Source organism: Eumetopias jubatus, unplaced genomic scaffold (genome assembly GCF_037043125.1).
Source record: "Eumetopias jubatus isolate StellerSeaLion01/CBP00866 unplaced genomic scaffold, mEumJub1_p1.0 scaffold_16, whole genome shotgun sequence".
Lineage (NCBI taxonomy): Eukaryota > Metazoa > Chordata > Mammalia > Carnivora > Otariidae > Eumetopias > Eumetopias jubatus.
Window position 1 is genome coordinate 18,791,570 of NW_028274822.1, and position 26,704 is coordinate 18,818,273.

The following is a 26,704-nucleotide window of genomic DNA, read 5'->3' on the forward strand; positions in this document are numbered from 1 at the left end:
AAAGAGAGTATTAAACTTTTTTCCAATAACTCTGATACAAAATATCAAAGTTCACCCAAGATGTAATAATAAAAATAAAACATCTAAATAACCCTATATCTATTAAAGCATTTAAATTTGTAGTTAAAACCTTTCCCATAAAGAAAACTCCAGGCCCACATACTTTCACTAGTGAATTTAGATCAAACAAATAAGGAGTAATATCAATTCTACACAAACTCTTCCAGAAAATACAAAAAAAAAAAAAAAAAAAAGGGAGGGAGGCAGGGGGAGGATAACATCCTAACAACTGTGAGACCGGCATTATCCTGTTACCAAAACTGAACAAACAACATTATCAGAAATGAAAACTAGACCAAAATCCCTCATAAACATAACATAAACCCTTAACAAATTTTAGCAAATTATATCCAACAATCTATAAGAAGAATAACTCAACATGACAAAGTGTGGTCTACACTAGGATCTCAAGGTTGTTTTAAAATTCAAAAGTTCGGGTGCCTGGGCAGCTCAGTAGGTTAAGCGGCTGCCTTCGACTCGGGTCGTGGTCCCAAGGTCCTGGGATCCAGCCCCACATCCGTCTCCCTGCTCGGCGGGGAGCCTGCTTCTCCTTCTGCCTCTGCCATTCCCCCTGCTTGTGCTCTCTCTATCTTTCTCTCTGTGTCAAATAAATAAATAAAATCTTTGAAAAAAAAATTTCGAAAGTTCATGTACATTGTCTTAGGAAAATAAAAGAGAAAAATCATTTACTAATTTCAACAGATGCAGAAAAATCATCTGAAAAAAATCTAACATCCATTCATAATTTAAAAAATCGCAGCAAACCAGGAATAGAGGGTTACTGCCTTAACATCCTCCTCATCTAAGAAAAACCTGAAGCTAACATCATACTTAATAAAGACTGAATGCTTTATCCCATGGATTGGGAATGAGGCAAGGATGTCTGCTCTAACTTCTTCAATTCAACATCATTCTCTAACTCCTTACCTGTGCAGTAAGGTAAGAAAAATAAAATTCAAACTGAAAAGAAGCAAAATTGTCTTTATTCACAGAAAACATTATTTTGGGCATATACTCTGAAGGAAGAAGGGCTAAAAATTGGTAAGTAACCATCCTAGAAAGTTAAAAATAAACATCGGGGTGCACATACCCCTTTGGATCCCTACATTTGTATCTTTGGGGTAAACCCTCCAGTTCTATCCACGTCGTTGCAAATGGCAAGCTTTCATTCTTTTTGATGGCTGCATAATATTCCATTGTGTGTGTGTGTGTGTGTGTGTGTGTGTGTGTGTGTGTGTGTGTGTGTGTATGTGTGTGTATACCACATCTTCTTTATCCATTCATCTGTCGATGGACATCTTGGCTCTTTCCACAGTTTGGCTATTGTAGTGCAATTGCTGGATCATATGGTAGCTCTATTTTCAACTTTTTGAAGAACCTCCATACTGTTTTCCAGAGTGGCCGCACCAGCTTGCATTCCCACCAACAGTGTAGGAGGGTTCCCCTTTCTCCACATCCCCGCCCACATCTGTCATTTCCTGACTTGTTAATTTTAGCCATTCTGACTGGTGTGAGGTGATACCTCATTGAGGTTTTGATTTGGATTTGCCCGATGCCGAGCGATGTTGAGCACTTTTTCATGTGTCTGTTGGCTGTTTGGATGTCTTCTTTGGAAAAATGTCCATTCATGTCTTCTGCCCATTTGTTGATTGGATCATTTGTTCTTTGGGTGTTGAGTTTAAGAAGTTCTTTATAGATTTTGGATACTAGCCCTTTATGATATGTCATTTGCAAATATCTTCTCCCATTCTGTCAATTGTCTTTTGGTTTTGTGGACTGTTTCTTTTGTGTGCAAAAGCTTTTTATCTTGATGAGGTCCCAATAGTTCATTTTTGCCCTTGCTTCCCTTGCCTTCTAGGAAGAAGTTGCTGTGGCTGAGGTTGAAAAGTTTGCTGCCTGTGTTCTCCTTTAGGATGTTCATGGACTCCTGTCTCACATTTAGGTCTTTCAAACATTTTGAGTCTATTTTTGTGTGTAGTGTAAGGTGTTTATAGCAGCAATGTCCACAATAGCCAAACTGTGGAAAGAGCTAAGATGTCCATCGACAGATGAATGGATAAAGAAGATGTGGTGTATACACACACACACACACACGCACACACACACTGGAATATTATGCAGCCATCAAAAAGAATGAAATCTTGCCATTTGCAACGACATGGATGGAACTGGAGGGTATTATGATGAGCGAAGTAAGTCAATCAGAGAAAGACATGTATCATATGACCTCACTGATATGAGGAATTCTTAATCTCAGGAAACAAACTGAGGGTTGCTGGAGTGGTGGGGGGTGGGAGGGATGGGGTGGCTGGGTGACAGACATTGGGGAGGGTATGTGCTATGATGAGCGCTGTGAATTGTGCAAGACTGTTGAATCACAGATCTGTACCTCTGAAGCAAATAATACATTATATGTTAAAAAAAAAAAAAGAAGATAGCAGGAGGGGAAGAATGAAGGGGGGAAATCGGAGGGGGAGACAAACCATGAGAGACTACAGACTTTGAAAAACGAACTGAGGGTTCCAGAGGGGAGGGGGGTGGGAGGATTGGTTAGCCTGGTGATGGATATTAAAGAGGGTATGTTCTGCGCGGAGCACTGGGTGTTAAATGCAAACACTGAATCGTGGAACATTACATCCAAAACTAATGATGTAATGTATGGTGATTAACATAATAAAAAAAATAATAATAAAAAAAGGAAGTTAAAAATAAACAGCATAGTAACTCCAAAAAACATAGGAGAGGAGCAGACTTCAGGGGGATAGGAAAAAATATGCACTTAGAAAGGATAAACAAAGACACAGAGGATTCATTAAAATAACTAATAAGATTAGTAAGTTCCTGATGAGACTGATCAAGAAAAAAGAGGGAAGATACAAATGATTAACATCAGGAGTAAGAATGGTGGTATCACTACAGATATTAAAGAAATTTAAAAGATAATATCTTTTCAAATGACAACAAATGTAAAAGAACGCTAAATATGTACTACTTAATAAACTGACATAAGAAGAAACAGAAAATCTGAAGTGTCACATGACAATGAAAGAAATTAAACCTAGAATTAAAAAACTTCCCACAGAGAAAACTCTAGATCTAAATCCAGCAAATTGTACTGCACATTTATGGAAGAAAGAATGCCAATCTTACACAAATTCTACCTGAAAACAGAAAAAAGAGAAAAGATTCCTTAATCCATTTTTTTGAAACCTTAATAAGGTAACACTTAATAAGAGCATTAGAAGAAAGGAAAACTGGGGCACTTGGGTGGTTCAGTTGGTTAAGCATGTAACTCTTGATCTCAGCTCAGGTCTTGATCTCAGGGTTGTGAGTTCAAGCCCTGCACTGGGCTCCATGCTAGGCATGGAGCCTACTTGTTTAAACAAAAAAAAAAAAAAAAAAAAGAGGAGGGGGAAGAAGAGAAAACTTTTTTGCCAAATTCAACAATATATAAGATGATAATACATCAATCACAACAGAATAAAAGGAAAAAATATATAATCATCTCAATAGATACAGAAAAGGCATGATAAAACCCAACATACAATGATGATAAGCACTTAGCAAAGGAATAATGGAAAGTGAATTTCTTGTAAAAAGCATACAGGAAATATAATAATTATGAAAACTTAAAAGTTTTCCCTTTGGGAAAACACTGGGCATAGAAAAAGTATCCCATATGACTGTCCATATAGTCAAAGTAATCCACAAATAAAGTATTACAAATAATGGGTGAATTTAGCATGACTGCTTGATACAAGGTCAACATACAAAAATAATCTGCATTTCTGTGCCAGAGGCACAGAAAACAAAATATTCAATACCAGTTACAAGAGTATTTTAAAAATCCTTATCTAGGAAAAAAATCTAAATAAGAAGTATATAAGACCTCTACACAGAAAACTATAAAAGAGTTACAATAGCCAAATGAGATCTAAATAAATAAAGGAATCTACTGAATACATTGAATATACTGAATGAATGAAACCCACAAAGATATTAATTCTCCCCAAACTCATCTATAAATTCAATAAAATTGCAGTTGAAATCACAATAGGTTTTTATAACAATTGAGAAACTGGCTCTAAACTGACAATTGAGATATTCAAAGAAACAAGAATAGCCATGACATTCTTTAAGAATAAGGTGGGAAGACTCTATCTGCTGAATACCAAGTCCAACTACAAAGCTACAGTAATTAAGGCACAAGAATACACAAGCAAATCAATGGGCTCAAACTGCCCCAGAAACAGATCATATAGAAGAACATTTTATTTATGACAAGGATAGCACTGCAAAGCAGTGGGGAATGAATCATCCCTTTACTAAATCATGCTGGACCAATCTGGTATTGTATGGAGGAAAAAAATGAAACAGGACCCCTGCTGCTCATGATATCCAAAAATGAATTCTAGACAGATTATAGATCTAAATAAAAAGGGTAAAACAATAAAGCTTCTAAAACAGAAGGCTATCCTCATGATATCAGGGTAACTTCTGAAACAGGACATACAAATATTAAGTAATAAGTGAAAAAATTGATATATTAGATTCCACTGAAATTGAAAGATGCTGAATTTCAAAGATAGGAGTGAAAGGCAAATAAATATTTGCAGTACACATAACAAAGGGCTCATATTGAGGACAGTCACAGATCAACCCTTACAACGGATATTTTTTTTTTTTAGAAAACCACCTAATAGACACACATGAGTTGAACAGGCACTTCACAAAAGAACATATAGAAATGAGCAATAAACATACCAAAAAAGTATTCAACCTTGATGGGAATTAGGGTACGTAAATTAAACACATGAGAGACTACTACACATACATCAAAATGGCTGAAGTGAAAGAGATGGAAAATATTCAGGGTTGGCTAGCATAGCTCACCAATGGTGTATGAGACTTCTTGTTGCTCCATATCCTAGCCAACAGTATTTTCCTTCTTTTTACTTTAGCCATTTTGATGGATGTACAGTAGTCACTCACTTAGGAAAACATCCTAATATTATCTGCTAAAGCTAAAGCTAAACATATGCAGAAATTCCACTTTTAGTTATATATACAACAGAAATACTGATAAAGTACATTAAGAACCAAATGCAAGAACGTTTGTAGATTTATGAAAAACAATGAAAATAATTCAAATGTCTACTGACAGGAAAATGCATGAAGAAACTGTGGTCTACTCATTCCACAGAATACTACAGAGCAATAAAAATGAACAATGAAAATGAGTAAACTTCAAACGCAGTATCATTGATAAATCTCACAAAAGAAGCCACACACAAAAGACTACATACTCTGTGACTGACAGAATTCATATAAAATTCAAAGCATAGCAAAACTAAACTACAGTGTTTAGGGATTTAAACTTCGTGGTCTAACTCTAAAAGAAAGAAAGGAAGTAATTTCCCAGAAGTCAAGACAGTAGTTACCTTTGGAAGGGGGCACACAATGACCGGGAAGGAACATACCAGCAACTTCTGGCATGATGGCAACGTTTGATTTCTTGTCCACAGATGTAATTACAAGGGAGTTTAGCATGTAAAAGTTACTGAGCTACATATTTCTATTTTGTGTACTTTTTTATACATGTGTGTCACACGTTCAGAAGTATAAAAAGTTATCCAAAACTTTTCTATAACATACAATTATTTTATAATAGCTTATGTTAATTTTAATCAGAGAAAGGGTAACAAAAGGGGTGAGCATGTGGGGTTGGAATGAATGATGGAGTGGGGGTAGAGAATGTGGGAGCTTATCGTCCATAATGAGAAGCCAATAGACAGTGCCTAAAACTGAAAATCAGGCACCTGTTTAAAGATATTAAAGTAAATATCAAATACTAAGCTAAGAAAGAGAAAAGTACTTGTCCTAGGGAAGGGAAAAATTGTTTAAAAAATAAAAAGGAAAGAAAAAGAAAAAATCTTTAAAACCTAAACAAAAAACAAAACAAAAAACCTATGGAAAAAAGAAGACCCTGAAGTCACCATTTATAGGCAGAACCTTCATCATCCCATGTCTTGCTCACTTCTTTACTTCTATCACATTCTGAGTGAGTCAGCATTAACTCTCAGCCTGAAAGAAAGCTCTCTCAGCAGAAATGACCCCCCCACCCCCAACTCTGGTTGCATTTACCACTCTTATAATGAACATAAAAGGTAATAATGGAAGAGAAACTCAACTTTCTCTTCTATCCACTAATGAAAAACAAAGCTATAGACAATGATAATGTAAATAAAAAGAAAGTTTTTCCACTTGTGGATTACAAAGCATGAACTACTGGCAAACAGCAGAACAGAGTATGAAAATATGATTTTAAACATTTCTAAATGTAGTTAAAAATAGGTATAACTTTTAAACTCAAGATACACACAATTAACACACTAGTGTTGTCAAGTTAAGGTGCCCCTAATTCACAAAAATTAGGTCAAAGACAGTACAATAAAATTATGTGAAATATGCTCATTTATCAGTTTCTAAATAAATCTGATTTATTTTTAACTGACATCTTAATTATCCATATTTACATCTGGAATATAACAACTTTTCTCTCTTTTAACAATCTGAGACAAATTATGATTATACATTAGCTATGCCTCCTCAGTTTCTACAGCTGAAATGTCAGGTCAATTACTTAATAAGATTTAATTTTACCTTGTTTAATCTGTCCTTGCACAACATTACTGGAAGTTGGAGGGGAACCCCTTGCCTTAGAAAGGTCTGGGGTGCTTGGTCGAGGTGGCCTTTAAAAAAAAAAGAAGAAAATATATGTATATATACATCATACTTTCATATTTCCAGAACCATTTAAAATACTAAGCTTAAAAAAAAAATACTAAGCTTTCTAGTCCCAAATGAATTGTAAAAGAAACATATACAGAACATTTTCAATTTACCATTCCAAAAAATGTTTTTTTACTATTTTGTATGTATTAACATTTTCCTTTTCAAATGTTAATATATTGAATGATTAGCAAATAGCAAGTAAAAATTTATCTACAATTTATGCTTTATACTAATTTAAGAAATATTTCTGAACAGTTTAATGTACTACCACTGACAAATAAATATTGTAATTAGTCCTTCATTCTTCAACATTAGCATGCTGAGATTTCAGCCCTCCCTATATCATTGGTCCAAATGAATTCATGATACAATACAGTGAGTCTAAAAGAATTCATCCTTAAATCTGAAAAACGTAATAAGGCATTAGAAATCTTGGATTCCAGAGGCAGTCTGTTTCATGGTGAATTCTAGTGACACCACTTAACCACTTGTGTGACCTTGGACACATTACTTAACCTGTGTCTCAGTTTGCTTATCTGTAGTGAAAGGATAGTAACAGTGCCTACCTTGGAGGGTTAAGGGCTTTAATGAAATAGTATCTACAGAGTACTTACAACAGAACCAGATACAAGGTAAGTACTACTTAAGTATTTGATTTTTTAAAATTTCTCAATATGATCAATTCTCAATAAAGTATAATAAAACCACAGTTTAAAAAGTTGTCTTGGGGCGCCTGGGTGGATCAGTCGTTAAGCGTCTGCCTTCGGCTCAGGTCATGATCCCAGGGTCCTGGGATCGAGCCCCGCGTCGGGCTCCCTGCTCTGCAGGAAGCCTGTTTCTCCCTCTCCCACTCCCCCTGCTTGTGTTCCCTCTCTCGTTGTGTCTCTCTCTGTCAAATAAATAAATAAAATCTTTAAAAAATAAATAAATAAATAAATAAATAAAAAGTTGTCTTCATGACTTCTGGAAAATGGGTAATAGCAAATCAGGTTAGATATTCCTAAAATATTAAAATAATACTCTCCTACAATTAAAAAAGTTGTTTTCTCTCTTCCAACTGAAAAATTCTTACTACACTTCTCATAAAATTCTGAAGCTAATTACTGAACACCTATCATTCATTACATATAAATCATAAAGAAGCATTTCAACCAAATATACCCTTTGAATTAAATGTCAATGCAAACTTTAAGTAAATACAATTCTAAGATTATATTTACTGATGAGCTAGTCCATAAGTCACTTATTAAAGCTGATCTGAGCTACTCAGTTTAAATAGCTACGTAGTATGTTTGAGTAAAGATTAAACTGTGTAATTTTATCATACTTTAAATCATGCATGTTGTGTTTTAAAATTTCAAGGGGAAACACTGAGATGACACAAAAATGCTAAGGTGGGCAGAGCCCCCCCGCCAAAGTAATAAACAGTGAGACAAATAAAACAGGCTTTATTTATTTATTTTGAAATGTGAGAATAAAATCAAACTATCATGGTCACACCTGGTAGGAGCCTTCTTCATATGATCGCCAATAAAAGTTGCGTTGGTCATACTCATTAATGTATTTGCCAAAGATATGATAGACAGGAGATGCTGTGTGGTGACGGCTCGGGACACTCCGTAAGTTCCCCTTCCAACGCTCTCGGTTGCTGGCAGCTTCCTTCCTACTTCGGCTTTCCCATGCGACAGCTTCCGAGCAGGCTGATTATAACCAGGAAGCATCAGGGACATATGACCTCCTCTCGATAGGAGACCAAAAGATACTGTGCAGTGCGGTTTCAGCATTCCAAGGCGATCAAGACAAACTTCATCCAGAACTTCATTTAAACCCCAGGCATGAAGACATGACATGAACAATTTTGCAGTGTCCATCGTTAAATTATACTCTAATAAGGTCAACGGCTTAGATTTGCTGGCCCGATACTCTGGGTCGCTCTCTTCTCTTCTCTGCCTCATCATCTCCTCATCCTCCTCTTCATCGTCCAGGAGATGTTCCTTTATGTTCTCTTTGATAGTTTCTTTCACTTGTTGGAAGAGAACTGCTGCTCGTTTTCCAGTTAGAAAAGAGCCCCCTTTGTCTGAACCGCCAGATGCTTTTTGCAAATTCTCTGGGGAAATAAGCGCAGTATTCGGCCTAGAGGCTTCTTCAGTCAGGAGTTGAATAATCAACGCTTCCACATCAAAGAAAAGCACATGTATGTCCGGGTCTGTTAGGTTTGTCTTTATTGCCTGAACCATCAGGGAGTTATGAGAATATTTAGGCAAATTTCCCTGCAAAAAACATTTTTAAACAATGGTTAGAATATAAAATGTTTAATTGCATACATTCATGACTGAGCAACAAAGAGAGGAATTTGAATGCATATTAGGCTTTTTAGGTACCTCTATCATTAACAGTAACACACGAACTTTGCCAATCAGCAGCATGTAAAAGATGTGAATTTATATGACAGTTTTATGCTGAAACAATTATAAAATGGTCAATTTTTTAAAAACTAGAAAAATTTGTTATTGAGGCAGGGAGTCTTTTTACTCATAGAACAGATTAAAATATGTTTCAAAAACCTCTATGCAAATTCTCTGAGAATGAACTACTGGTTCACCTGAAAGAAGAATCCATTTATCACGGCAACTCCTCCGTTTAAGTTGCTGTACCATCAAATCCTTCCTTTTTCCACCTTACCTTCACTATCTCCCTATTCACAGATTCTTCTCCCTCAATAGAGAACATGCTCAAGTCTACTTAGAGTCTAACAAGGAGTGATATCCTTTGACCATGCTCCCTCTTCTACTGATCTCTCTCCCCCTCTACTGCCCCTTTTAGCCAAATGTAGGGAAAGTCGGAGGCTAATCCAAGGAAACTCTCAGTCCCGCTCCTCCTCGAGCCCTTTGCAGTATCTGACATTGTTATTTTTGCTGGGTGAGTGAGATAAAAGCATAAAGAAAAAAATTAAAAGCCACCTCTCCTAGCTTCCCTTCTTGGTGAGCCTTCTAATTCTGACCACCCTTCTAAGCAGTCAGCTGCCCTGAAAACTCATCTTCGCTCCCACATTAGGAGTAACACCTGTGGCTCCCTAATTTCCATCCTCAGTCCGACCAGCCTCCTGGAGTTTCAATCCTCTACTTACAACTGCTTGTCTCTCAAAGTCCCATAGCCCCTCACAGTCAAATGTGTCCTGATGCCCACAATGCCACTGAACCGCTGTGCCTCCCAGACCATCTATCCCCACTATCACTGTCACCACATTTGGACACTTATTTTCTTGTCTCAGCAGGGTTCACTGCCCTAGTCTCTACTTACTCCAACGCAACTCCAGAGCCACAAGACTTGTTTCTGAAGCACAAATCCAGTCACATCACTCTTCTGCCAAAATCATGGGTTATGAAGAGAAATGGAAAATACAGAATAAAAACTAAATCAAAATACAGGTGAATGTATCTGATCTCAAGATGAGAAAGAGCTTTCCAAATATACTTAAATTTAAAATTCACTACTATAAAAATATTAAAAGGCAAGTAAGAAATAGGAAAATGTGCCAGAAATAAGACTGATAGGGTTACAATTTACATAAATATTTCTTAAAATCGGCAAAAAAAATACTAATGCCTAAATAAGAGGGGGAATATCATAAAGATCAAGGACAATTCACAGTAATAGAAACAAAGAGTCAATAAATATAGGGAAAAACCAGCTCAAACTAGTTGTCAAGGAAATAACTGTTACAATAACTACAAGATACCATTTATAAAATTAGTACACAGTAAACACTAAAACTACTTAGCCAGGAGTACAATGAAAGTCAAACCCACACACTCACTGCAGGCATGAATTTAAATAGCAGCCTTTTAGAAAAGCAATGTGGCAAAATACACTGGGAGACCTTTAGACAGTTTGATCCAGTGCATTTATTTCTAGAACCCTACCCTAAATAGTCAGAAATACAGACATGGATTTAGGTACAAAGATATTCAGTGAAATGGTAGCCATTATTTTAAATTGAAGCCTAAATAACCTAACTATAAGGAAACAGATAAATAATTTAAGTGTAGCCATATAATAGAATAAATACTACAATCACTACAAATCATGCTTTCGGGGCACATTTAACCACATGGCAAAATTTCCTGTTCCAATTTTTTTTTGAAGACTTTGAGAGAGAGAGAGAGAGAGAAAGAAAGAGAGAATGAGCGGGGGGGGGGAAGGGGGAGGAGCAGAGGGAGAGGGAGAAGCAGACACCCCGCTGAGCAGGGAGGCCCACTCGGGGCTTGATCCCAAGACTCCGGGATCATGACCTGGGCCTAAGGCAGACGCTGAACTGACTGAGCCACCCAGGCACCCCTCCTGTTCCAATTTTAAGTGAGATAAAATTACACACACACACACACATACACACACACACACACACACACACACACTATGGTTCTGATTTCATTTATTGAATGGTTAAGGATATATTTGAGCATGGTGAGAAACACTGGGAAGAAATACATGAAAATACTGGTAATTACATTTTGTGATGGAATTATAGAATATTTTCTTTTTTCTTTATATTTCCTCTTAAATGGTACACAGTCAATATATATTATTTTCTTAATCAGAAAATAAAGCTCCAGGATAAAATACAAAGTCCTTCAGCACAACATTCAAGGCCCATTACAGTCTGATATCAAATATTTTTCTAGCTTTAACAAACAGGCTCTCATACCATAACCATGGTTCCCACCCATTAAACCTTTTATTTATTCCTTTGCCCAAAATACTCTTCTTTCTTCTATTCTAATCCCTTCTCTTCCACCAAGACCCTAATTCTCCCAAGGAAAGTTAGTCCACAATGAATCCAGCTCCCATTAACATTTTATATCTACTATAAACCAGAAATGTATACACCTTGGTTATGTTGATATATTAGGTATTTTACATATTTACATTTTCCTGTACTCTATGGGAACTAATTATATTTCACTCATCTTGTGTAACCCTATCAGAGTACCTGGCAGAATGAACAAAGGATATTATAAAAAAATTATAAAATTATTTTAAATTGCTAATCATAAATCATAAACTCTTCTATCATAAAATTGTAACAAATCTCCTTAACTGGTCTCTCTTCTGTCTCAATCCTCCTCCCATCTGACCATGTTTCTTCCTAGCTGAAGGGGCTTCAATAGCATTTTATAATCCAATGATACAATCTTTGCAAAGACTTCTTTGCAAAGCACAAAACATCCTCCAAAATATATTGCTGCCTACTCCTCCAATTTCATCTCTAGCCACAACCCCTATATCTTCTACTACAGCCCAATGAAATCACTTGTACATTTTCTTAAATTTTTATTTATTTGGGAGAGAGTGAGCATGAGGAGGAGGAGGGGCAGAGGGAGAGGGAGAAGCAGACTCCCCACTGAGCAGGGAGCCCGACGTGGGCTCAGTCCCAGGACTCTGGGATCATGACCTGAGCCGAATGCAGACGCCTAACCGACTGAGCCACCCAGGGGCCCCTAAACCACCTGTATCTTCCAGAACCATGCAGTGTCTCACATTTGTGCCTTTGCTTATGCGAGGATGATGCTTTCTCATTCTTCCTACAACTCCTCAAGTCATACTTTACCCATCCTTCAAGGGCATTTCCTGGATGTTAACTAGACTTCCTGTGGTGATCATTTCACAGTATATACAAATATAAATCATCACATCATAAACCTGAAACTAATTTAATGTTGTATGTCAATTATACCTCAATGAAAGAAAAATGTAAAAAAAAGTCTCAAGCGGCTGCTCTTCCACAAATTATTTCCATAATTTTTACTTATTCTGCCTCCTTTGCTGAAACCTCTGTTCTGAACGGAATCATGTTTAAAGGTAGGAAATAATTTCTAAATCACAGCTTAAGAACCTAAAGAACGTAAGTAATATAAATTTATATTCTACAAAATATGACTTAAAAAAGCCAAGAGTTTCTGAATTTCATTCCCGTATTTAATTCATTTCTTACACGTTCGCCTGAGTTTGTGCAAGACACTGGAGATACAAAGACAAACAAGATGACCTTCTAGTCATAGAACTCAAACCTCACAACTGCATAATGACAGGTAAAGACACCATGATCATGTAGTAAGAATGATGCTCTGAAGAAAGGAGGACTGCAAGGTACAATAAGGGACACAGCAGAGAAAGCCACCCTGGGTGACCAGGGAGAGCCTCTCCAAAGGGGTAACTATGAAAAGGCAGAGAGAGAGCAAACTATGAAAAAGGATAAAGGCAAGAGATGTGACAGGATGGATGTTGATGAAGCCACAGAAGACCAAGAGAACGAATGTAAGGAGAGAACACAGAGGTTCACACTAAGGCTTCTGAACTTTATCTTGCAGGTTTGGGAATCAATAAAGCAGTGCTTCTCTCAGAATCATTGGGGCCATTTGTTAAAATACAGGTTCCTGGGCCTGGTATCAGGCCTGAATCAGTATGAATAGACCTGAATGGATCAGAACCTGTCTAATGAGAATCCCAGACAACTTCATGCTGCAGTACAGTTTGAGAACTACCATCTAAAGGCTTTAAAAGAGTGGAATAACATGATCAAATTTAATTTTATAGATGTTTATCCACCAGCAATGTTGGCTGAAAAGATCAGAGTCATGAATATGAATTGGGAGGAAACAGAAGCCATCCAGATGAGGGAAGATAAAAGTATGCAACAGTACTGAGAATGGAGACGATGGGGTGGGGTGGAGAATGTGTACATTACCCTTTTATTTCTAACACCAATGAACTTCATATTTGTTTTTTCAAATGGTGAATGTGTAATGTCAAACACTATGCTTAACGCTTTGTACCTACTGACATTAATTTGAAACACAAAGTTAATTATAATACATTATATCTACTATGTTATTGCTATGAAAATTAATATTGATAGCTACCACATACTAAGTTGCTGCTATGGCCCAGGCACTATGCTGGGCATTAGGTTCATAACACCACAGAAAAAGATAAAACATCATCCTATAAGAACTTTAGGTAGACAGATTTTATGTCACTATGTATGAGGAAATAGGTAATAATAGCATAAGGTAAAATCAAGAGCCCACCACAGTGCATTGGGAAATATTATCTTTCCAGTAAAGATCTACAAAATTCTATTAGGAGAAAGGAGATCATTATTACCAAAGAATATAAAATCAAACATGTTTGGTAAGGAAATTATTGAGGCAGCAAGAGTGGCTTGAAGAAAAAAGCAGGCAAGAGTGAGGACACAAGGTTAGCTTTTAAGCTCTCTCCTCTGATGTCAACCACATCTGTGCCCCTTTCAGCACCCCAAGATCTGCTCTGGTTCTGTCTCTCCGGGAGGTGTGCCAGCAGACAGCCCATGTGCTTGGACAACTGAAAGGTGATCCAGTGTCTGGTACCACGATATCTGGATGTGATTGTGTGCGACTCCTCTTATCACAACCTCTCAGTGCTGCTGATTGTTGTCACCATGGAAAAACTGTACCTGTGAGCAAGCCACAGTCAAAAAAAGAGGGTGAAAAACAGAAAGCAATAATAAAAGCAGATGAGAATAGAGTGAGACTGAAGGAAAGAAGGAGAAAATGACTCATCCCCAAGTACTGCGGATGACCTGTAACACCTGACAATGGATTTTACTGACTTAAAGGCTTATTATAACAAAATACACTATTCAGCAAAGTTGTGAGGGTTAAGACTTTAGCTAAATGCACGGAGATGGCAGAGCTGATCACAGACATGTCTGATATTCTAATATGCCACACTAAGATTTAGCTAAAGGAAAATGAGCAGAAACATCTATCAAACTCCAAGGATCTCTTAGCTTAATCATAAGTTATACATATCTAGAGCAAACTAACTCATTCAAATCATCCTATAGTCTTAACAATTTCACATACAGGTTACCTAATCCTGGAAATTCTTTAACAGGAATGTTAGTATGCTTGTTCTGTCAACTTTATTAAGAACATCTGAAATGTGTGCTTAAAAATTCCCTTTTACATTATCATGGCAGAAGATTAAATTCAACAAATACTTGTGGAGTGTCTATTATATGCAACATGCTTAGAAGAAAATAAAGCCTTTGTACTTAAGGCAATAATTTCAAAACTTACTTGAAAAAGGGCAGAAAGAAAAGCTAAATGATGATAAAATATATCCAAGTGAAATGGTCTCAAATTTGCTAGTGAAAATCGTAAATGCAAAAGACACACAATGTACTTAAAAAGCTAGTAAGACAGATGTATTTGACATTTTCATTGTAAGTGTTAAGCCTATTACAACGTGATATTTTCTGTAAACGGGAAAATACAGATTTAGCCATTTCAAATACTAAAGAACTTGACTTAAAATATTACAGAAATGCAACAATAGGAAAAAATTATTGGCTTGCTTGCTCATCACTGCAAGTGAACCTGTGGCAATTACATTAAGAGTAGCAGGTAAAATTGTATCTCAAGTGAAAAACCCAAGGAAAATGACAGAACTAGGATCAGGAGATCAGTCGTTAGTCAAGCCCGGGTATTTTTCAGTAGATGCACACACATGCACACCAGAAGCAGCACTAACAGCAACAAGAAAACAACTTACAGTCTGCAAAGGAGAAAACGTGGAAGTATCCTTGTTACAACATTTATCATTATTATATATTTGATCACATGCTAGGTTAAATCATGTCTGCTGAAACACCTGGAAGCTTCGTCCCCTAAAATCAATGTTATAATGATATTTTAGGCATATGTCATTTTATCCAAGGACTTAGAGAAATTCAGAATGTTGGCAATAATTTTACTCTTGCATCATTCACTTCAATGGTCCTGATTTTAAAACTTATTTCTGAATCATTTTTTAGCGTCATAGTTTTCAGGACTATTTCTAAAGTTACCTAGTAAAATTATTATTTTTCCTGAAAAAGCATGGAGTCCAATCTATAATACCAAATAGTCCAGATTTCTACCTAAACATAAATTTGATTTATGCCAGTGAGCATTAAACACCAGCTGATTTTGGGATGCCTGTGTGGTTCAGTCAGTTAAAAGTGTCTGCCTTCGGCTCAGGTCATGATCCTGGGGTCCTGGGATCGAGCCCCACATCCCAGCTCGATGGGGAACCTGCTTCTCCCTCTCCCTCTGCTGTTCCCCCAGCTTATGCTCTTTCCCTCTCTCTCTAAGTAAATAAAATCTTAAAACAAAAAAAGGCAGCTGATTTTGATGCTAATGTGCAAAGCAGATGAGTAAATGATTTAAAAAAAAATCTGAATCTGCTTTGAAACCAGAGACTGAGGATACTAAGACTAGGAAATGTTATATATCTAACATACACATACACACACGTACACGCTTCTATAAATATCAACATTGAGTCCTAAAATAGAATATAGGAAAAATATGCATTTGAAAAATAATACATTTTATAAAATAATTATTTAGGTGTCATATTTCTAATGCACACTCTAAATAATTTTTTATTTCCTAAGTATAGTATAAAGACTCGTTTATCACCTAAGAATATTTTGGTAGGAAAAGTTAAACAAAAATTTTATTCTTGATTATGGATAGAATATTCTATTGAATATAAATCTTTCAGGATGTCTGGGTGGCTCAGTTGGTTAAGCGTCTGCCTTCGGCTCAGGTCATGATCCCAGGGTCCTGGGATCAAGTTCTGCATTGGGCTTCCTGCTCAGCGGGGAGCCTGCTTCTCCCTCTGCCTGCTGCTCCCCCTGCTTGTGTGGTCGCGCATGCTCTCGCTCTTTCTGACAAATGGATAAATAAAATCTTTAAAAAAAAAAAAAATAAAGATCTTTAAAAGAACTTCTGATGCATAATGTTAAATGCAAAAGGTTCCATGGATAAAAACATATTGATGTCCTAATGTGCTTTTAAAATATTCTAAAATTAGCTAAGGGAAAATCCCACCACTTACTATAAGAATATATGGTTTTAATGTTGATGATTTTAAGTACATTTGACCCTTGAACAACATGGAGGTGAGGGCCACTGAGTCCCCTTCTCCCCACAGGCAGTAGAAAATCTGAGTGTAACTTTTGACTCCCCCAAAACTTAACTACTAACAGCCTATTGCTGACCAGAAGCCTTACCAATAACATAAAGAGTCGATTAACACATATTTTCTATATGTATTAGATAGCGTATTCTTACAATAAGGAAAGCCAGAAAAAAGAAAATCATAAGGAAGACAAAATATATTTACAGGACTGTACTGTACTGAAAAAAATCCACATATAAACGGACACACACAGTTCAAACTCGTGCTGTTCAAGGGTCAACTGTATTAGGAAAAAGGAAGGCAGGGAGGAAGAAAGGGAAACGTTCAAGAAAATGTGTAAGACTGAAATGGATATTTGGTGCCCTCTGCTGTTGTACTGCTATTACTTAATACTAAGAGGGTAATAAGAGTTCTTTCTGAGAGACTCCATTTAAGTTAAAAATAGACAATACACTTATCTTATTTGATTTTGGATAGGAGATTTTGACTTGGCATAGATGACAATATACTCAGAGCTGATGTTATTTCACTTCCTTCCATGTGTTTTTATGAACAAGTATATTAAAAAGCATAAACCAAAAAGGGATATTTAACCTATTTAAGAGGTTTTAAGGTTTAATACTATACAATAATTTATGTTGCATGACAAATAAAATGTAAATTACTCAAAAATTAAGTATATGTATTAAATATAAACACTTAGGTCATGTCTGTTATACAGATAATATCTTCTAAAGATATTTCTGCAGGCCATGTCTTACTGGATAATGTTTGAATAATAGTAATATTGAAATGGTATTAATATATTAAGAAATTAGAAGATTAATATTTTAGTCCATAACACCAGCGCAAAAGAGATTAAGTTGTAACTCTTCCCAAATGGCCAAGTCATCAAAATCACAAGACCAGGAGCCCTGGGGCTGCGGCACCCCCACTTCTCCATTAGACAAGCCTTTATATGACTCACTTAACATCCCCTGCATCAATTCTTCTGTCTTCTAAACAGAGGAGAGATGCTGCGAACAGTGAACAGTTAACATAACAGTATTCCCTTCACTGGTAAAACAGGGACAATAAAACCCAACTCATTTTATCTCAAATGAATGTTAAAGACATGTGAAAATAATTGAAGGAAAGAAACTTAAGAAAGAAAAGGCAGGCAGGCAAGAAAGGAAAGGGAAAGGGAAAAGGAAAAGGAAAAGGAAAGGAAAGGGGAAAGGAAAGGAAAAAGGAAAGGAAAGGAAAGGAAAGGAACGGAAAGGAAAGGAACGAACTATTGAAGAATAAAAAAAGTGCTTCTAGACTAATGTATTCTCCTGGGTATTCCAAACCCTCAACACATTTGTGAAGGAAAGGAAATGAGAGGATATTCTGGGAAGTCAACTTGCTAAAAGAAAAGCTAAGACTAATAATGGCAAAATGAACAGGAGAAAAAACAGTTTTAATCCATCCAGGGTCACAGTGGTGAGCAATCTCCAATTTCAGAAATACACTCAAGCAGATTCTAACCTGTTTTTAACCCTCTTCTCTCACTCACAGCTACTGGCTGCCGGCCTGGGCACACAACTCCCCACGCTCTCTCTGCCCACTCACTGTCCCCACCCACAGCAGCACAGTGTTTTCTCTGCCTGGGATGCTCTTCCCCACTTTGCCTTTTGATATCAAGCCTCCACACGAATGACTTTCTTCAGAGAAGCCTTCCCAACACCTCATCGGGTCAGCCATCTCCCAAGGGCTCTCTCCCACTTGGGGCATACCTCAGGTAATACAAAGCTCATCACAATGAACCGCTCGCTCCTCTCCCTCATGAGAGCAGGAACCCCTCGACAACAGACCTGCTGGGTCTGGAAGTGATTCATGTACTCTCCAGCTCTGTTCTAGCTCCGGGCCTGGCTTATAGTTCACACTCGAGGTGTGCTGAATGAATGAAACCAGTCCATCATTCAATCAAGAGTATTAAACTAGCATGTGCTGAATACCTACTCTGATAAATGTGTGAAAACATGTTGCCCATTTGACTTCATTACAACCTTATTACCTCCACTTTAAAGCTAAAAACAAATGGAGGGCAAGAGGTAAGCCAGTCAGTCACACGGGTCACAGAGCTAGTCGATGGTTAGGATATAGGAAGAAGTCTGGGTCCTCTGGCATCTGCCAGGCATTTACTTCTAGATATCAAGAGCCTCTCAGCATTAGTTTTGTAGAGATTCTAGAGATGGGGGGTGGGGGAAATGAATCCACTCCATATTAATCAAACCTCAAATTCTGGGTTATTCACAGTGATTCAATGAACAGTTTGTGCCAGGCACCGGAAATACAAGGAGGAATGTATCAAACAGTCCTTTGAGGAGCTCCTGGTCTGATACAGAGCAGCAGTTAGCCAGAGGTGACTGAGCCCTCACGCTCAAGGGACATCTGGCACTGTCTGGAGACATCACTATGAGTCACAACTGGGAGAAGGTGCTAATGGCATCTAGAGGGTAGAGGCTGGGGATGCTGCTAAACATGCCATAGTATACAAGACAGACCAAGGAACAAAGAATTATCCAGCCCCAATGTCAACAGTGTTGAGGATAAGAAACCCTGACACACAGAAACAGACATGTAAACAAATATACCTCCTTGTTTCCATGTACTGGTACCAAAGAATTAGTACCAGGATAGAAACGTAAAGCAAATGCCAGAGGGTCAGAGAAGATCCAAATGACTGCTTGACTTGGCAGCATTACCTGAAAACTTCAGGACCCTTTGAGGAGACAGTGGTCACAGAACTGAGGCTCGTGGGAGCTGAGGGAGTCAGCCAGGTGAGTGTCAGCTAGCCAGGGGAAGGCAGGTGGAGGGGGTGAAGGAGGCATGGGTACTCGGGGCCCAGCAACTAGCAAGTACTACGTTTATCGAAATACAGACTGGGGAACCAAGTTACAGTGCAGTGTGGAAAACTAAAACCCTGATTTATGCTGACAAATCCCCTCCTTTCTTTTTTCTACACACTCTTTCTTCACAGCCATCCACTGCCCCGAGAAAATATCACTCTCACCAAGGTTGACTACTGCCGGGTGTGAGGGTAATTACAAAAAATAAGCATCTTCATACAAACTAAGAGAAAGATGTGCGGAAGACCATGGAAAGACCTCTGGATACACACGGTATAGAATTCCAACCGCAACCACTACAACCACTTATACTTCCTATCCTTGGACACTGCAATAAACTGCCTCCCTGAAGTGACTGCCTGATTAATATACTTCCATCCAAGGTTAACTGTAGGGCCTGCAACACCATGGCATAGAAATCATGTTATGAATGTCATATGGGAAAGTTTTTTTAAACTTTAAAATCACTGTCACTGGCTCAAGGCCCTAATTGCGACCCCTGATTCTGGTAGATCTCACCATCCATATAGGTCAGTGATTTTCACTTATGGTCTGCAGCCCTGGGTGGGCGAGGGGCCTCCTAATGGATATAAAAGAATTCGAAGTCAGAGGGCAAATGACACAATGTTAAACATGGAGCCACTATAGTAATATAGTGAGTTACTACGGTTATGTGTTCTAATTATGCTAGAGGGGCTAGTTTTATATGTTACTATTTATAATTTGAAGTTAGTAGAGTTAGTACAGCTTTCAAGACTTTCAGTCCTGAACTTAGATGTCACACAATCACAAAATGCAGAGTATTGGTACAAAGATTCTACTGCATATGAATGTATGACTTGCCCATAAAAGAGATGTTTTGATATCAGCACATCATAAGTGCTGGTTTTCAATTGCTGTTATTCTTGCTTTTAAATAAGCTCCCATTAAGGGCACCTGGGTGGCTCAGTCAGTTGAGCGACTGCCTTCTGCTCAGGTCATGATCCCAGAGCCCTGGGATCAAGTCCCACACATCGGGCTCCCGGCTCAGCGGGGACCTGCTTCTCCCTCTGCCCCTCTCCCCTCTCATGTTGTTTCTCTCTCTCTCTCTCTCTCTCTCAAATAAATAAATAAATAAATAAAAATCTTTAACAGATAGATAGATAAATAAATAAATAAACAAATAAGCAAGCAAGCTCCCATTAGTTTTGTTACTTTGTTTTGGGTTTTTTACTTGCATCAACAATGTTTTGCACTATTATTTTCTAAAAACAATAAGACATGTTTGAGCCTTATTGTTTGTTCCCCAATCAGCTTGCCAGAGGGCACTGCCCTCTCTTCTCACAGAGCGTTCACCCAGTGAAAAGCAGGAAGTACCGGGAAAGTGGGCTTCAGAGTCATTTGTGCCAAAGATGGAGACCATACTTGCCCTCCCAACTCCGCGGCTGTCTCGACTGCAGCCCACTTCAGCTGAATGTGTCCTCATCTCAGATATCTTGAGAGTCGGTATCTCCACACTGACCACAACCTTCTCTAGATCCAGACCTTCCACCATACCTGCTCTTCAACCTTCCAGAGCAGTGGTTCGTACACTGCTGCACATTACAGTCACCGGGGGAACTTTAACATGCCCCGGGCACAGGCTGCATGCACGCCAATCCAATCACAAAGCCCGTGAGAAGGAGCCAGGCACCAATTTTTAAAGATCCTCAGATGATTTCAATTTGCAACAGTCTGGGAACCATTATCATAGAGGCATTCAGTCCCTGGATTCCACAATTTTGTCAAAAACTATCACCCTCATCCTCTTTTGCACTCCTTCCCTAACAAGCCCAGAACTTCTGGTTAATCATATCAATCTCTTACAACTACATCCTCAATGCCCTTTAACCTCTGAATTACAGAATTGTAATTCAGGAGCAGGGATAAAATTTACCTTATACTTTTTCCTGTATCTTTTACTATAGCTAATTATGGCCCATTACAACTACAAATTCATAGTCAATCCTCTTACTCATCCCTAGCTTCCCCCTCCCTCCCCCACCTCTACCTCTCTCATCAAGTCCCTACCTGGGTTCTCACTCCTCACAGTCTTACTATAACCTCTTGAAAAAGCGTGAAGGTTTTAGGAATGTTCTTTTCAATTCCCATCCACTTCACATAGAAACATATACCCACCCAGACATCCAGTCTGCCCTCCCTCTCTTCAATTTCGGAAAATAAAGTCTCTCTCCTCCAGGTCAAAGCCAATTGCCTTCCCTCGGCCTTTGCAATCTGCCACTCTCTCGTTTCCTGGGAAGCTAGCTTCATCAATTACCTCCTCCCTATGCTAATCTAGAATGTTCCTCTATCTACTGGCTCTTTAACCCTAATCCACAAATATTCTCACCCCTCGCAAACTGCATTTTCCTCTAGCTATTCTTCCTCCTCCCCTTTCAAACTTTTTGTTAAGTATCCTACATTTGCTGTTTCTATTTCCACACTTCCCATTCATTCCTGAACCCACCACACTCAAGCTCCTGTTCCCAACATCTTGAGGAGCAGTTCTGGAAAAGGGTACTCATGATCTAACTGACAAACACATTTCAACCCTTCCGATACTGAACATTTATAACATTTGATACAACTAATCACTCTCTACCCTTCTCAAAACTCTTGATCCTTTCAGTTTGCAAGTCAGCATAATCTCCTGGTTCTCCTCAAACTCTTCACACTTCTCTAAAGCATTTCCACTTCCTCCCCTTAAGGTTAGTATCCCAAGAGTCTATCTTAGCCCATTTGCTACCTCTGAATAATCTCATGGCCTTCCGTGGTTTTAAGTACCAGGTATCCACTGGAGATTCCTCAATCCGTATATCTAACACCACACCCCTCCATCACCCACAAAGCAACTCATCATCATCCCCACAAAACCTGTTCCTACATTTGATATCACACTTGAGAGAGTCAATTTCTATTCAATCACCCAATCAGAAAACCTGTGAATCAACCTCACTCAGCACCTGCACCTAATTAATCACTAAGGCCTGCCAAATATCACTCACAAAAAATTCTTGAATTTAAACTCTCCTCTACATTCCCTTGTATCTGTTGCACATACTTGCTCTCATACAAAATTCTTTCTGAAGGAAGGATTCTAATGCGATTTTGTTTTTTTAAGTGTGAAAGCCACAGAGGCAAAAGCTAAAGTTTAAGCACCTTCACATGGTAAGCATGGACCGGCCTCATCTCATACCACTTCCTGTCTCTCCTCTTCAATCCTCCAGCAATGCTGAACACATACAGTATTCCCCACTTCTCAGAACCTACTGCAACCCACCTCCATCCATCACCTGACTACATTCTACTCATTCTTCAACGTCCCCTCCTCCAAGCAGCCAATCCTCAGGCTAGTCCAGGTCTCCGCAACACTTTCTGCATTTCCCAGCCATCTCGCTTACTCCTCTGCATTGTATTTAGCTGATTATATTTCCTGAGGGTAAATATCATGTCTTATTCATTTTGGCTCTTCAGGGCCAAACACAGTACCTAGTAGTCAATAAATGTTTACTGAACTAGACTGATTCAATTATTTTCTAACAGAGGCTATGAAAGTCAAAAAGTTTGAAAATCTTTTATATAGTCTAATAAAGAACAGATATTTCAAGCATATTAGAAGAAATTATATCTTACCCAAGGTACTAACACATTGGTATTTAGCTACAAATCTTTATATTTCTATCACATTACTTCAAAATACCTTCAAGTTCCCAAATAAGAGTTAAAGATAAAGTATCATACATAAGGGCTAGAAAGATCTGGCTGTTGAGGTCATAGGGTTAAATCTATCTATTGTTCCTATTCTCTCAACAGTCTGCCATTTGATTTATTACATGAGATGGTAAAAGGAATTTCTCCTTCGCTGTATCTCAGACATTGCCCAACAATATGAATTTCTTCTCAGGTACACTGTGGTTTGTTAATGTACTTCCAAAGAGAAACAAAAGTGTTCTAAAACCATCATAAAATAAGACTGATTTTTTCTTGGTTCAGAATAATATGATGAATTACATTTAATATGAACTATGAATTCCATTCATAAATCCATCAAACACCTATTATGTACAAGACAGAGGGCCAATAAGCACAAGAGCCATGGGGCTTGTTAAGTTTCAAGAAGGGGAGCTCCCATGGGGCGCCTGGGTGGCTCAGTCGCTAAGCGTCTGCCTCTGGCTGGTCCTGGGATCGAGCCCCGCATAGGGCTCCCTGCTCAGCGGAAAGCCTGCTTCTCCCTCTCCCACTCCCCCTTACTTGTGTTCCCTCTCTCGCTCTCTTCTGTGTCAAAAAATAAATAAAAATCTTTAAAAAAAAAAAAAGAAGAGGCGCTCCCTCATATATGTCATTATTTGATGGTGTTATGCAAGGATCACAGTAAATCTGGTCCTGTCTAATTTATGGATCCTAAAAAAAAAGGAAGAGAACTAAAAAATCCTGTAGTCATAAAAAAATGTAGTAAGTTCAATTAAATATGTAGTTAGTTTTTAGAGTTTAGTTTTATTCCTTAATGGTATTCATAGTAACTTAAACCTCGTTACCATGGAACTGGAGAAAAAGTTGGTGGAAAAATAACCTGAGTTGGAAATCTTTGAAGCATTCATTCCAAACTCTATGAAATAGCCACACACGATGCAAGTGCACATGGGCACACACACAGAGGAGCACGTGCACTCACAACCTACAAGAGTGTACTTTATAATGTGTGTCAGAGTACCATGAATGTGAGGTAAGTATGAAGAGAGAATAAGAGACAACAACAGAATTAGGACATAAATACATGAAAGGAACGTGAACCACTTGTACAGAGATAAGGAGGAGGAATGATTAATGTAATATGATGGATGGATTGCGGAAGGAGGATGGAAAAAGAGGAAAAGAGGGAAGGAGGAGGGAGACAGTGCAGCTGGACTTCTTTGACTTTCTTGTACTTATCGTGCTTGTTATAATAGCAATGTAATAATGTATGTTCAGAAATTGATCACAATTACCTTACCTATATACCTGTGCCTAATCAATAACCTTAAATCTTTTAACATTATATTTATGGTTCCAAAAGAATTTTAAGTTTATTATTCCTTAAGGAATCTCTTTACCAAAAGCCTCACATTAAATTCTAAAATCTTCATTCTAGAAATGTTTCAATACCAATTGACAAACAATACAGAGGAAAGAAGTGGCAAAACAAAACAAAACAAGTCACTGATTGTTCACTGTAGAGTCTGAAGTCATTCTCTCTAACCACTACGTTGTGAGATTGTGGATATGGGCAGTAGGTGGGTCAATCCATGAGGAAAATTCCAGCCCAGACTGAAGGACTCTGTCACCTGCCAGTAGGTTAAAGATGTTCTCACATAAACAGTCCTTTAAATTCAAACCCGCAACTGATCCAGAATAGAAAAGACATATATTCACAGATGTGCCTCATCTAGTTCAATAATAAATACACAATTAAGATTTAAAAATGAATGTTTAATACAATTTCTCAACTAATTCATTACTGAATCTTACAATTAACATCAAGAATACAGAAACTCAAAGGGATTCTGGAAAGATCATGGCACTGATGGCAGAATAGTTATTGTATTTTTCCAAATCCTCACACAGAAATAGAGCGATTAGAATAAACCAACTGAGATCATACTGAGAACATTTTCAACAAAATGAGGTGACAAAATATATCCAGAAATCCCAAAATTCAAGCAGGTGGAAAAACCTACCAACAACTACAAAATCTATCTGGTATCTGGCATCTCTGTAGGACGAAGGAAAGGGAAGTAGTGAGGTATGCAACAGATCTGATAGGCAAACCCCAAAATGCTAACCGATATTTATCAGGAAAATATAGTGGGCCCATTTAAAAACAGCAGCTGACTGTGGGAGAGGTTTAGCCACCTCTGCAGCAAGTGAATGCAAGGGCCCTCAAGAACAAGGTCTGAGGGGATGGCCCGTGGAGGTCCCCGTCCACGCGCAATGCTGCTGCTTCAGGGCTGCCTTCAGGAAAGGGACCCTGGGAGCGAGAAACTACTAAGAATGCAATCAAAACTGACAGGTAATTCTCCCCACCTGAAAAAAAGAGGTGAGGAATGGTGTTAGGAGATGTCAGAAAGTGAGCCACCGTATTTTTGAACCGCGTACAACAACAAAAAAGGAGGTTCTGTGAAGTTAGAAAAACTATGTGAACTAATCATTCACAGAGTCCAGGAGACTACTTCGCAAAAAAAAAAAAAAAAAAAAAAGTCAGCAACAGAAAAGCACTGAGGTCAAATTATGATAATTAAAAAGAGTAAGAACCAGAAAGAAAAAAACAGGCATGCTCCAAAAGCAGATAAAATGAATGTGCTTATTTCAAAACAAGCTGAAGAACATTTTTAAAATGATACTCAACATGAAAGAACATAAATGAGCATTAGAAAAATCAGAAATGAAATGACTGAACTCTAAAAAAGACTTAGAAATAAGACATCACGTTAGCAATGAAGCCTCAACTGAAAGAAACACAAGAGTAAATACATACAAGCAATAATGCCTCAAGAGAAGCAGAAGGTGAAAAACAGGACAATGTTAAGGATAAAAAGGAAATGAAGCTTCTTTTCCTTTGCAGAAAAGGTGCTGGCATACCTAAAGAGGCTTGGGCTGTGCCAGAAACTGTTTACATAAAGGGCAAATTGAACAAATAAATACAGATGGCCCCTGACTTATGATTCTTTGACTTTATGATGGAGTGAAAGTGATAAACATTCAGTAGAGACCCTACTTGGAAGTTTGAATGTGGATCTTGCCCTGGGCCAGCGACATGAGATGGGACCCTCTCCCATGACAGTGGGCAAGGGTGGTGGTCTTGGCTCCCAGTCAGAGAGCATGCATGAGGGTCAACAACAGACACACTGACAATCATCTGTGCCCATACAAACTCCGCTTTTCATTTTCACTGCAGTACTCAATACATTACA

General features: G+C 38.0%; 1 protein-coding gene across 4 annotated transcripts in view; it reads right to left on the reverse strand.

Annotated features, from left to right (window-relative positions):
* WDR7 (WD repeat domain 7) overlaps positions 1-26,704 on the reverse strand; it is a 364,436-nt gene that overhangs the window by 245,457 nt on the left and 92,275 nt on the right. For all 4 annotated transcript variants that reach the window (XM_028102886.2, XM_028102888.2, XM_028102884.2 and 1 more), the window contains 2 exons: positions 8,356-9,125; positions 6,724-6,812 (listed from right to left, as the gene is read on the reverse strand). In XM_028102886.2, coding sequence (XP_027958687.1) covers positions 6,724-6,812; positions 8,356-9,125 — 859 coding nt within the window. The remainder of the gene's footprint in view (positions 1-6,723; positions 6,813-8,355; positions 9,126-26,704) is intronic.